This window comes from Vidua chalybeata, chromosome Z, assembly GCF_026979565.1.
Source record: "Vidua chalybeata isolate OUT-0048 chromosome Z, bVidCha1 merged haplotype, whole genome shotgun sequence".
Taxonomy (NCBI): Eukaryota; Metazoa; Chordata; class Aves; order Passeriformes; family Viduidae; genus Vidua; species Vidua chalybeata.
This window is the reverse complement of record NC_071570.1, coordinates 22,671,906-22,685,459: the sequence shown is the minus strand read 5'-3', so window position 1 is coordinate 22,685,459 and position 13,554 is coordinate 22,671,906. Positions and strand designations below refer to the sequence as shown.

Below are 13,554 nucleotides of genomic sequence, written 5' to 3'. Positions count from 1 at the left end.
AAGAACCGTTTGGATCAATCCTGTGCGGTGTGCTCTGGGATGATCCTACTTGAGCAGGGAGATTGGATCAGGTGACCTGCTGTGGTCCCTTCCAACCTGACTCATTCTCTGCTTCTGTGATTCCATGACATTTATTCATCAAAAAAAGAACCAGAGACTTCTGGGCCCTATTTAACTACAGAAAAAAGGGAAGAATGTATAATCCATTGTGAAAACACTATTGACATTAAATGTCACAGTTACTGCCCCTCTTATTTCCCCAGAAAGCTCTTCGCACGGGATAGTTGCAAACTCCAGTCTTGGTGGATTCACATGGATGAAAATATGAACAATTTTTAAGCAGCACATGTGCCTTCACATTTCCAAAACATTTTAGTATAGCCTCAATTAGATGTTTGGACCACATGCTTTATTTGCTTCTTTCCCAAGATATACATCACATGAGTTAAAATTAATACAAAAAAAGAGTGATAGCCTAATATAAATACTTCAGTCTTTCAATACTAATTTTGTAAAGTCTTTTCAACTCCACTAGCTTCCATCTCTGGATGGGAGAAACAGAATTCTCTGCTGCACGTTTGCTATGTTCTCTGCATACACACAGAAAAGCAGCCTTCCTTCTTCACAGTTCTGTTTTTTTTTTTTTCATTTACCTTACCATTATCTTGTAGCTATAAGGGGAAAGATCTGACTCATTTTTGTTGAAAAGAATTTTCTTAAGAAAAAGGTGTCATCTTCCAAGTTCTATCAATTTGTCCTTTCCCACTCACCTTGGCAAAAGCAATTGATTTCTCTTTCTCCATAGCACCATGTACACCTCAAGTAACTCATTGCTCCTGACACTCTGGAACAAAAGAATGGCCCTTTTTAGACATAGTTCAGTGCTAGATTTGATTCTGCAGTGGTTTGCAGGAGGAATTTTAGGATTGTCATCTGGAAGCCATAAAAAAGAGAAACCTTAGAACTGTTTCAGAATTTGCATTAAAACAAAAAAAAAATCATATGGTAAGTGTGAATATTCCCTGACATTAATATCCTGTAGAGAAATCCTTGCAAGGATTAAAAGGTGTCAGGTGTTTATCTTGTCATAAATTACTCCTATTTCCTATCTCCAGGAAACTCAACCTGAACATTTTTGGTATCAACACAGATTTAAGAAGCATGTCTTTCTTACATTCATAATTCCCAGGATTTGTAGCCCACATGATCTTCACTTCCTGGATTTTGGCACCAATAACAATTTCAGTCAACTCCTCATTCAAACCTTCTGCCGTTTAACAGGATTCATGCACCTCTCCTACCACTTCCTATAATGGAGAAGCAGTTTTATGCTTTTATATCCCTGATTTTTTCTGTTCTGCTTCTTTGACTTACTGCTCATGTTTTTCCAGTACCTGATTCTTTGGCTGAAAAATTTGCCTTTACATGTCACAGACAAGCTCAGGCTGAGTTCACACAATTTTCCTGGAATTATTGTTGGAAGCTGTGTATACATACTGGGAAAATTAACTCATATTGATCTATTTCTTTATTCTTTCCACTAAGCATTGTCTACTGGCCACTACAGTGAGTGAAACGCCCAGTCCAAGTTGCAGCTAATATAAGGACAGGTACATCACCACATCACTTGGATTTCATGTGCCTAAGAAATTCACTTTCAGACATGGGCTCTCTTTTAAAAAATATATTGGTTTTCCATCAATTTTTTAGGCCATGGAGGAGGCAAATATTTCAGACAGGCCTCTCCCACTTTTTCTTCTTCTATGATCACATTGCAAAAAGCACTCTACTGGGAAGAACAATATTTTGAAGGCATAACGTAGTTGAACTGTAGAATACTGTCCAGACAAGCCTCAAACAAACTACTGTAATTTTAGTATTGGTGTGTTGCTAATATGAATTGTCAATGTTCTTTAAAAATAAATGCATACAATTCCTCCTTCCCAGCAGTAAAAGTTTATTATAATACTAAAAATACCAGGTTTTTATATTGTGCAAATGGAATCCATCATGATACTACTCTTCCTTTATTATAAGGAAGACACCCTGTGACTACATAGTAATACCCAGTCACTAATTCCTCTGTTATTCAATTTCACTGCTGCATGTGATTAAAAAATGAATGAGCAATGATTCTATAAGTAATAGCATGTTATGAGGGCAGATCTCAATGTATATGCTGGTACCGGATGGCAACGACCTATTGACAGCCAAAACAGTCTGATTTTATACATATTTATTCATTCTTGTATATTTATACTTGAGATGGAATCAATATGAACAATTAATTAAATAAGTATATTGTATTCTTTTTATGACATCGGTATTGAAAAGCGAAGTTCTAAAGCCTGAAGACAATCACAAAAATCACAGTTGTTTCTTTACTGTCTAACTTGCTTTTGCTATTTAATTTTTATAAATGCTATTTGTCAATGCTCCTCACATTCTTGAAAATAATTGAATTTTCCAAATATTTTCTTCATTGTAAAAAGTGAGAATCGGGGAAGATAAAGCAAGTAATCTAGATGTCTAACCTTTAGTTATGGATGAGATGCTGGAAGGAGTCAGGGGACCAAGGCTTCTATTCCCAGTTTCTCCATGTTGCTACGATAACTCAGAACTTCATTGTCTTCATCTGCAAAAGGTCGGAAATCATATTTATGCATATTTTAATAGACCTTCTGTGTAACAAACAATTTCAAGAAATATTATAAGCAATAAATTACATTTTCTTTGCATTACCTTTAAATACCATTTTCATTTAATGTGCTTAGTTCAGCTGAGATTGTAATAAAAGATACTATAAGATTCCCATATTTCTGAAGAATTTTCTGAACCAGTCACATATGAAACAATGAACTATCCTGGTTTCCTAGTTTACTCAAGACATTCAGGTATGATTACTGACTAGACAATTCCATATTTTGAGAAAATAGGAAAATAGACCAAGATTTATCAAGATTTTTAAGTTTGCTTTTATGCCACTGTAGTTCCAAGGAAATTTTTTTAAAATAACATTGCTCTGTGTCACATTTACAAAGTGGCTTCTTCAAGAACTAAAAAAAATCCTTATCTGGATGCCCATATGTATGAAATGACCATATACAGATTTTATCTTGTATCCTATGCACAAAAACAATGAGATTTAAAGAGCATCATGTTGAAAATCATTACAACAGTTTGTCCTTTTACATCTTCAAGAGACATAAACCAAGCAAAAATAGGAGCAGAGAGTGCTAGACTTGCAGTGGTTTCAATAACCTGGTTTAAAAATCATGTCTTTACAGCTAAAATATTTGGCAAGTGGTATAGATTTATTGATGAATTGAGTTGACACTGATGTGAAGTTGGTTTACAATTGACATTTCTATGAAAAAGTTAGTACAAGGTTAAATAATAGTCAGAAACCAACCCACAAACACTGAAATAATTATTATAAAAGAAAAATCATCAACACACTGCTGAGTAGCCCATAGGACCTTTAGAACACGCATTCTTCTGATACCACATCTCAAGGATATAGTAAAATTGAAAAGGTATACACAGCAATGACAGCAACTGATTACTTCCATGAAAGAAATAATTGAATTCATGATTTCTCTTTATTCTAGAAAAGAGACAACCAACATGGCAAAGATCTACATAAGCCATATGGAAAAATAGCAAAGAGCAAAGGCTTATTGTATCTTACAATATAAATACAATTTGCATCAAATGAAACTAACAGGTGCCACATTTAAAAACCAAAAAGGAGTTTTATTTACAAACTCTTTACCACTGGATGCTGTGAATGGTAATAGTCTTTTTACATACTTCCATGAATTCTTGAAAGGATTGGTGTATTTCATCAAGAGAAATACACTGAAAGCTATTAAAAAAAAAAATCACAGCTCTGTGAGGAATACTCTGGCTCACAGATGAGTGGATACTAAGATTATTAGTTTTTGTGCTGTTTTGGAATGCTACTGTTGAGTGCTTCAAGAGACTAGGTAATGCTGAGATCGATGGCCATCATAATAGGACAGATGGATCTTAAGTCTGATGCAGCATTATTAATCTTATTTTTCTTATTATTTTGAGTCAGTGAACTCATTTGAAGTGCAGCTTACAGAGAGCAGTCTACATAAGTTTAGTTTTTGTGAGCACCTCTGGCCATTCTATTCAAAGGAAATAGTCCTTAAACATAAGAAACATTCATGCTTCAATAAAAATTATTAATTTATTTTAAAATTAATTTGGGCTACTGAAGTTCTGCACTGCCACAAAGTATAAGCAAAACCAACTATGAACCACAGACACTGTGGCAGTTATGGGTGCCCTACAAATGCTAGCTTTTAGTAATTTTCTCACCTACTCCCATGAGACACGCTAGCTTCTCTTCACTCACTTACCAGGAGAATTTTTGCTTCCCTTTTCACATTAAACCCTTTGCCATGTCACACAGTGAAATCAGCACAGATTTGAATGACTTGGCAGAAACACTTGGTTTGAATAGGTACTTCTATGACCCCTAAGACTTGTCAATATAATTGCTTCTAGGGTGGCAGAATCCCTATGAGAAAATGGCAGCACACACATGGGGGTTTGAACAATATTAATGTAATTTTCTACTCATAGCAAAGCAAAACTGTTGTGCAGAACATGTCCATTCAGGTAAATAAAAAAAGGATGTCATTCAGAATATTCAAAGTCATTAGTAAACCTAGAATTTTGCATTTAATATAGTGTATGAATACTTGTATATAGTATCAGAGGGTGTCCAAAAGCAAGGCATTTTACAAGCTCTGAAATGTTGAACATGTTTTCTTAAAAGGCTGATTTATATATCTATGTTTATATGTTTCATTAGATGTCTTTTTAATTTCAAGTCAAGATGCAGGCAGTTCTGCTTTTTCACTGTGTCTGTGAATATAATCTACTTTTTTACAGTTCTTTTTGTGCTAGTGGTAGCACTATTCATTTGGTGGTGTGCAAAAGGCACACAGCAAATTGTCAATGGGTATTTAGGTTCATTTGAAAAAAAGCCTTATCTCTGATTCACATTCATACTATCGGAGAAGAGTATTGAGAATAGGAATTTTATTCACAAAAAATCACTAAAATTTGGTTTTACATAATGAATGTTGCAATCCCATTACATAGTAATCTCAAGTCTTTCTCCAGCAGGATTTGGAATGTGAACATATGTCTGAGAATAAAAATCCATGAAAACTGTAATCAAACTAACCAAACTTTTCATGTTGTAAAGTTTATGTCTGCCAACTGATAAAATATTTATGAAAATCATAAAATATTGCCATATTAATTTAGAAATTTTCTTGGAAATTATTCAAGCAAGTTACGTGAGTCCTGAGTTCCTAAATTCAGCTCTTCTAACTTTTCTCTTTATTAGAATTATAGCATAAATCCTTCTATTACATTAGCACACAGAAAAATGCCATGCAAGAATTTTTTCTCCGTCAAGAACAACTTCAATACTAGAACCTAGTCTTGAGCTTTCCAAACAATGTAGACAACTCACTCTACATTAGAAATCTACATTTCTAATCATAAATTAGAAAAAAGGAAAAAACAATCATTGCAAGAAAAGAGAAAAATCCAAAACAGCAAGTCCCAAGGTTCAACCAGTGAAATGGAAATAAAATGAGTTGCTGGTACATATAGGTTTTGGGTATGTAAAATGTCCATTCTTATGGACAAAAAAATGAAGAAACTGCCATTCTCTGCCATCTCCCTCTGTTGGAAAAGTCACCTGCAGCATTCAACTGTAAAATGCAGTCAGACTTAAAAATTCTTGGTACTGTAAACTCTACAAGGCCATGCAGACACCCTTAGTACCAGGTGTCTTCAAAATAAATTACGAAACACCTTCCATGAGAAGTAGGAAAATTGCAGCAGGTAGCTTTTTCCGAACTTAAACAAACCTTCTTTCATTCCAAAACTGACAGCTTCCATCCTTCCCAGCCCTGAGATAAGATGGAGATTTCTGATCCAGAAAGATGCAATTTCCCAAGGAAATTATTTTAATTAGTGCAAAAGGAAAGGTCCCTATGGAAGGCACAAGCCTCTCTTCCCCCCAGTTTCCCAGAACTTCAGCTAAATAGCTATCAGGTTACTTTTCAGAACAATTTAAAGGGCAGCTGACAGGCAGTATGATGTGGTCCTGTTCTTCAACTCAACATCTGAACTGCAAAACTGTGTACAGCAAAAAAGGAAGGGAAGTAGAAAATTCAACAGTATGAAAGCAAAGGTTAAAGCTTCATTTTTATGAAGCTCAGTCTACGAACACTGCTAAATACAGATATGTAAGCTTTTATCCCCTTTGTCTTAGCTATTTAAAAGGCAACGATCATTCATAAGCTCTTCTGAAATCCTCTTCTAGTTTCTAAAAAAAACCCAAACCAACAAACTCCACAAAAATTCCAACACATACAAAGACAACAATTCGAAAATCACCATCTTCCATAAGATAAGATAGGCACCCTTTCTCTATATGCAAAATCACAAAAGATATAAAAAACTTATCTCCATGAGCACTGCAGCAGGCAGCTGTGAACTCAGCAGATCTGCAGAAAGTAACCCAAAGTTTTTATCAGATCAAATGCTGAAACTAAGCCAATAAATACTGAATATACTGTATAAAAAGGGAAGGTTTATGCAATATGTAAATTATCCCCATTCAAAGTATTAATAAAGCTACTTTTAATCTTGTATGATGTTTTAGCACTCTCCTTCCAGATAGAACATTTATAAGCTAAAGAGAACACACAAAGCTAGAAAGCATGACCAGTGAAAAAAATGGGTAGTTGTTATGGTTAGATTGAAGATTAGTGAGTGACCTTGTTACAATTACCAGATAATGTGGAAATACATACAAGGCTGTAAAACAGAGAACAATGAATTGTTCAACAGATCTTTGAGCTTTAAGACAAAGCATGGCAGTCCTTAAGAGCAATCAGCGTGACTTAGACTGGTGTCTAGGAAGCCATTTGTAGCCTTACCATTTCACTGCAGTTATTTAGGCAACATAACCAGACCGTTAAGAATGGATAAGTATGGATTATCCTGCCCTATATCATGAGGAACAATAAGAAGTCCTTCCTTCCAAATCCTGTCAAATCATGTGAAATGTAAAATCAGAGAAGAACAGAAGAGATTAAATAATTTCATTCTACCATACACCAAAAGAAAGATATGTATCTATGTATGTATGTATTCTCCTATGGCGTAACAGATACACATATTTTTAAGTACTGCCAACACAAAGCAGTACAGCAACTTGATTTATTACATGCAGATTCTTCTGCATTGTTGCTAAATAGTACACTGGTCCAAAGTTACTAAAATACTTAAAAAACTATACATTATGTAAACAAAACATAAATAAGACAGCATAGTTCTTTGTACATATTATTTAGTACAGGTTTTTAGGAGTTCAGAAATATGTACAATTCTGTACTGTAGATTGCATTTTTACAATTTTTTTTTTTAAAGAAACAAGTCAAAAACAAATTTGACCAAAAAAAAAAGGAGATATATACTGTCATAAACACACTGGCAGACAGTCCATAGAGTAAGATGGAACAAGTGCAAAAGGTGAGATTTCTCCAAACTGTTAAATGAATTAATTGGTCATCTCTGAGCCTTTTACTAGAGAACTTTCTGAAAACTTCTGACAAACTAAAATTTTTCTTTCTCCACATCCCCACAGGTAAACAGGTAAGAACTGTAACCTTGTTCCTATTGAGTAAATCAATTATTTAAAACATTGTAAAAAATTATTCAATAGTTAACAACTTCAAAAGTTTGAAGAATGCCCCAGAATTTCTAAGTGGCTCATTTACAGTAAATTCAGGGTGCTGCTTTATCAGGTTTATCAAGGCAAGATGACTGAGATGCAGGGAAGACCGCAGTAGCATTTCTGCTTGTGGAACTAACAACAGGAAGCAGTGATGAAGACAGGGAAGGAACTTTTGGTGCTGAAGTATTTAGAGCATTCAGTATGGCTCCCTCTGGACTGACCAACAGTTTTTTGATAGAACCATCTAGCTGAAACACTGATGTGTTGCTTGGTAAATGAGAATTCGGAGGATGAACAGCAGAAACAGAAGATGTAGCTACATTAATGGGAGACTTTGCCACTGAAGATACAGACAGAGTTACTGCAGACAGTGGAGTACATGAGCTAGCTGGAGTATTAAATATCTGGGGTGTTGCATGTACGATGGGTAAAGCATCTGCAGCTCCAAAAGAGTTCACAATTTTTGTAGAGCTTTTCAAAGGATGTTTTGGTATTTGCCAACTTAATGAATGACTTGGTGCTAGGATGATTTTTGAGGTTATTGGATTAACAGTTGGTACACCTTGAGGCTCTTGACCATGGTTAATTTTTAAAGGAGTCTGTTTTGTATTACAAGAGAGAAGAAGAACATGGCTGCCAGCTCCGAGGCCTTGTAGTGGAACAACAAAACGAGTACCGTTAATCATTATCTGAGTTCCAGGTGCCAAAGGCATACAAGTGTTAATGACTATTTTCTGTTGAGTGGAAGGTTCATTCAAAGGAATTCCTCCTGTTTTGCTTGTAACAGGGGACAAAGCTTCAGACATCTGAACGGCAGAAGCACAAGCATTATCATGACTTTGTTTCTCTGTACTGGGAGGCACCTGCTGGCATTGTAGGGTGGAAAGACTGGGAAAACTAATTACTTCACCTGTATTTGGTGATGGAGGGGGCAACACACTCTGAGGTTTGTGAATACCTGCATGACTTGACACAGTAGCTGAAATTCCTGATGACTGAAACTGAATCAGTGTGGGCAACTGTCTTTTTGGTACTGGAAGAGGAGCTGGAACTGCTGCCAACTGAGGAACTGTATGTAATACCTTGTGTGGGGTGGCTGCAGGTCCAGGCAAGCTAATGACTGGAAATTGCAGAGCAGATGCTAAGTTTTGCGGAGATACTGTTGGCTGTGTTGAAATCAGCACAGATGAAGAAAGATGTCCTGTCTTCACAGTTGATATACTCACAGTATTTCCAATATTTGATGTACAAAATTGATTACCCAGAACTGGCCTTATTCTTGAGGGATCATTGCTACCAATCAAGACAGTAGGCTGTGCCCCAGAGGAAGTTCCACTTGATGTTACTGAAACAGATTCTACTTGTGCATTTGCTTTTGTCATTGTATAGGCATTTTCAGCTTTTGTTGCAACACATACCGATTCATCAGCTGACACAGCAAAACTTGGAACAGGGACAACAGTACTACTTGTCAAGGATGGGGCCAAGGCCGTCCTTTTCTTGTCTTCTTTAGAAATGCCAGAATGCAATATATTAACTGGTACAGCCTCCTGTGCACTGCCTTTAGTATTTACAATGGTCTGACCTATATTTAGTCCAATTTTCACATCTTTTACTTGAGCAATAGTTGGTGAGTTTATTTTTATTGGTGCTCCTACTGCAGATGGGATCAAAACCAACTGTGGTTGCTCTGTGGCATTAACAAAGGTTTTGGTTAGGGAAGAAGGAAGATTCTGTTTCAATGACTCTGCAATGAGATTGGTGGTTGATGGGCCATTGGCAATTTGTGTGTTAATGAAAACCAGTTTCTGAGCATTAACTGCAATGGATGCTGGACAGGGTATAATACTGACCCCTGATGCTCCAGAGGGAGATAAAATTGGTGGATTTGTGATTAATGTAAATTTCTGGACTGGAGTACCACTGGTTAACTCTGCATTTGTTGCAGAATTTGACTCAGATTGTTTAACAGATTTTGTTTTCAGTTCAGTATCCCCTTGATGCTGCACAGAAGAATTTGGAGTTTTGACAACATTACTTTGTCCAATGTTAGTCACACTAACAAGGCTGTTTGGAGCTGCTGACACCAAACTGCTAGCTAATGGAATGGAGCATAAAGAAGAAGACACATGGCAGGAGTCTTCTCTTACTCGACACGAAGAGTCCCAAACAGCTGGCTGCTGTAGTGTAAATTTGGTATTCTTCTCCATTGCCTGTGTAAAATCAGCAGGGGAAGCTGGAATGTTAACAAAAGAAGTTGTTGAGGGGGCAAATCCAGAAGGAGATGATTGTCCAATATGTGGGAGACCAGATGTGGCTGTTGCTACAAATGGAAGACTAGAGCATGATACTGCTGTGGTTTTTGGCACAAGAAAGGCCTGAAGTTGAGATGTGTAAGTCAAAACTGAACCAGGACATAAACTACTAGGTGAAATCTGGTCTGGGTTTGTTTGCACTTTAACAATTCCAGTGTTTCCACCTCGTGTTGTGACCAGGATAGATTGTGATTCTCTTACACACACTGTCTTTAGCTCTTGCTTAGTTTCAAAGGAGTCAGTTTGCTGCCATGATGCTAGACCGTGAGAAGCAGAATCAGTATTTGTAGATGAACTTAATGTTGTTGCTGGTGTCAAGGATTGGCTAGCTGTGGAAAGAGTAGGCAGAGCCAAAGACACAGGCAATGTAGCAGTCAAAAATGTAGTCTTGAATTTGTCACTTTCACTTTGGCTTACCTTAATTATTGATGATAAGTTAGCTGCTGAATTAACATTAGACAATGGTGTAGTGTTCATGGGACCAGTCACTTGTGATGAGTGGGTAGTATTCTTGCTAAAAACTGTAGTGGGTGACTGAGTGGCATTTGCAGGGCTTGTCACCAGAACAGGTGTTAAAGAAACACTGACGTTTGGCATTTTTGGTAAAGATGTGCAGTGCATCTCAAATGATTTTTGTTGTAGTGACTGAATATCCTTGGACACAATTTTTTCTTCCTTCTGTTGAAGAAGAAAATTCTTAGGTAAAATAAGAACTTGTTGCATTACTTTTTCTCCATTTTTAGGGTCAATCATAGCTTGCAATTGAATTTTCACTGAGCTGTTGGGAATGTCTATTGGTACACAGTGTCCATTTGGCATTTTGTATACCATTTGTAAAGGAGTCTTTGAACTGGCCTGGCAGGGCAATGCTGGTTTGATCAGTGATGATTCCAAAGCTGGTAAAACTGACTTCTCAGAAGTAGAGACGTTCATGCCTGCAGGAGGCAACAGTTGATTTGTTAAGGTCACTTTGTTCCCAGCATTCTTGGCAAGCAAAGCCTGGATAGGTTTGGTCCCTTTCAGAAAGTTTGATACTGATGTTGCAGGATCCGTCAAGGAAAGCAGCTCTAGAGTTGACCCTTCAAACTGTTTCAGCTCAGTCAAGCAACTATCCAACTGCAGGCTACTTTCTGAACTCTGGACCACAGCCTCATTAGTGCTTAGTTTAGCTTTCTTTCTTGCTGAAAGCTCATTAGTGCTTTGATCCAGACAGCTACTTTGCTTGAAATGTCGTTTAATGCATTTAGGCAGTGTCTTCTGTATCTCTTTAGAAGCGGATTCTTTTTTCAGAATTCTGTTTTTTCCTGTAGGTAAATTCATCTCTAATAGTTTCATTTCATCTGCAAGGATATTAAAACAGAAACTGTGTTTTACATGTTTGCATTTGATACCCCTATGAAACAGTTTTACAGTGTCTTGCAAAAGGCAATACACCAGTTTGCAAGAGTAAAGTTATGTGGAAGGAAATGTCTAATTTTTTAAAGGCATGTGTTCAAGGACCTTTGCTATACAAAAAGGGGGTAATAAGGAAAGGAGGAAGTAATAAACAAGAACATACATAGACTGTACCTGACCAGAAATGGGAGACAGTGAGGAAAACCAAACCTGGTCAGTTGGGTTAATTGATAACAGTATGTGAAAGCATGAAAATGTATATTCCAGCAAGGTTATCTTGAGGGGGAAAAGGGAAAAGCCAGGAAAAAAAATATACAGATACACAGATCCAACCAAACAAAAATGGAGACAATGTCAAGAAACAACTGCACCATTCACACCAATTGATGGGCTATCAGGAAACTGGAGAGGCCTCTTGCAGGAAGGTAACTTTTTGTACCTCATATGATTGTAAACCAGGGGAGATCCGGGAGATGGAGCCAGGAGGGGTAAGGGAATTGGTACAGCTATACAACCCATGAAGCAATGTGTAGAGGTAAGGGGAGCTACAAGGACAGCCGCAAGAGGTTACAGCCTGTGGGCCTAGTGCCAGCTGCTTGGGGGTGCGTGTCTGTATCCTCCCCAAATCCAGTGAGTGCGTATTCACTGATCAACTTCAAGCTAGACTAGCTGGTGAGCAGGAGGGCCTGGGGGTCTGGGCTGGCACAACAGACGGACAGACTTGTGAGTGGGGGATGCCTGTACGACGAAGATGTGAATGCCAAGTTTCATTCTGAGCATCAAGCTAGACTAGCCAGTGAGGAGGGGATGCATGAAGTGGTAAGAGGGCTGAGTATGCATGTAGGAGGGCCAGGTGAACAGACGGGCCATGCATTGAAGTTTTGATTGCATGGAGTTGCAGGGGGTCCTCTCTGAGGAGAGAGGCCAGGAACTCCTTTGTGCCAGACACAGCTGGCTCCAAAACAAATCCACTGTAGGACATGGCTGAGCCTCTCAGCCAAGCTGGTGATGTCTCATGGATAATGCTTTGCAGAAGCATCTGACAAAGTGGACAGAGGAAAAAAATGTAGAAACACAATTCTGTAGACACCAAAGTCAGCAAAGGAGGGGTAAGAGGTGATCTGGGCACTGGAATGGAATGGATTCCCCTGCAACCCAGTAAGACCCGTGATCAAGCAGGTTTACCTGCTCCCATGGAGGACCATGCTGGAACAGGTATGTACATTGCAGATGCTTGAGGACCCCATTCTACTGCAAGTAAGTAGAATGCCTTGAAGGAAGTTGCAGCCCATGAAGAGCCCACCATGAAGCAGGTTCCTGACAGGAACTGAGGCATATGGGAGATCCACACTAGTACAGTCTTATGCTGAAAAACTCTAGCCTATAGAGATGACGCACAATGGTGCAGTTTGTGAAGCACTGAATTCCATACCGGGGACCTCACACTGGAGCAGGGATGAGGAAGGAGCAGAAGGGACTAACTGTTACAAACTGACCTCAATCCCCAGATTCAATCTTCCTATGATATTTGACAAGAGAGGAGGTGGAAGAATTGGGAATGAAGATAAGCCTTGGAAGAAAGTGGATATGTGAAAGGGAGGGGGTTAGGTTTTGTATTTGTTTCTCACCATTCTACTCTATCCTTAATTGACAATAAATTAAATTAATTCTCCTTAAGTGAGTCTATTTTGACTGTGACAGTAACTGGTGAGTGATCTCCCTTGTCTGTATCTTGACCGTTAATCTTTTCCATATTGTTTTCTCTCCCTAGCCTCTTAAGGAAGGGGAGGTGACAGTGGTAGGGCAAGCATATGGCAGCTGGTCAAGGTCAACCCACCATAAAAGTAAATTCCACACAGATCTACTATGTTATCACAGAAATAGTTAAGCATAAAAATTGGCAAACACTTCCATAAAGCAGAATTTTCATCTTGGTCATGTTTGCCCTCTTCAAATCTATATCTGACAGATATGCACCATAAGCCATTTTCATATTATCAGTGGTAGAGTTAAGGTAAAAAGTAGGACTCAAGCTCACATAGA

General features: G+C 37.9%; 1 protein-coding gene across 2 annotated transcripts in view; it reads right to left on the bottom strand.

Annotated features, from left to right (window-relative positions):
- Nucleotides 1-13,554, bottom strand: part of KIAA2026 (KIAA2026 ortholog) — a 62,688-nt gene that overhangs the window by 5,413 nt on the left and 43,721 nt on the right. Inside the window, exons 8-10 of one of the 2 annotated variants that reach the window (XM_053932869.1) lie at nt 10,534-11,456; nt 2,535-2,635; nt 771-844 (exon numbers count right to left, since the gene is read on the bottom strand). In XM_053932869.1, coding sequence (XP_053788844.1) covers nt 2,615-2,635; nt 10,534-11,456 — 944 coding nt within the window. In that variant the 3' untranslated portion in view covers nt 771-844; nt 2,535-2,614. Of the gene's footprint in view, nt 1-770; nt 845-2,534; nt 2,636-7,001; nt 7,112-10,533; nt 11,457-13,554 lie in introns of those variants that run through there. The other variant, XM_053932868.1, reaches the window with a different exon arrangement.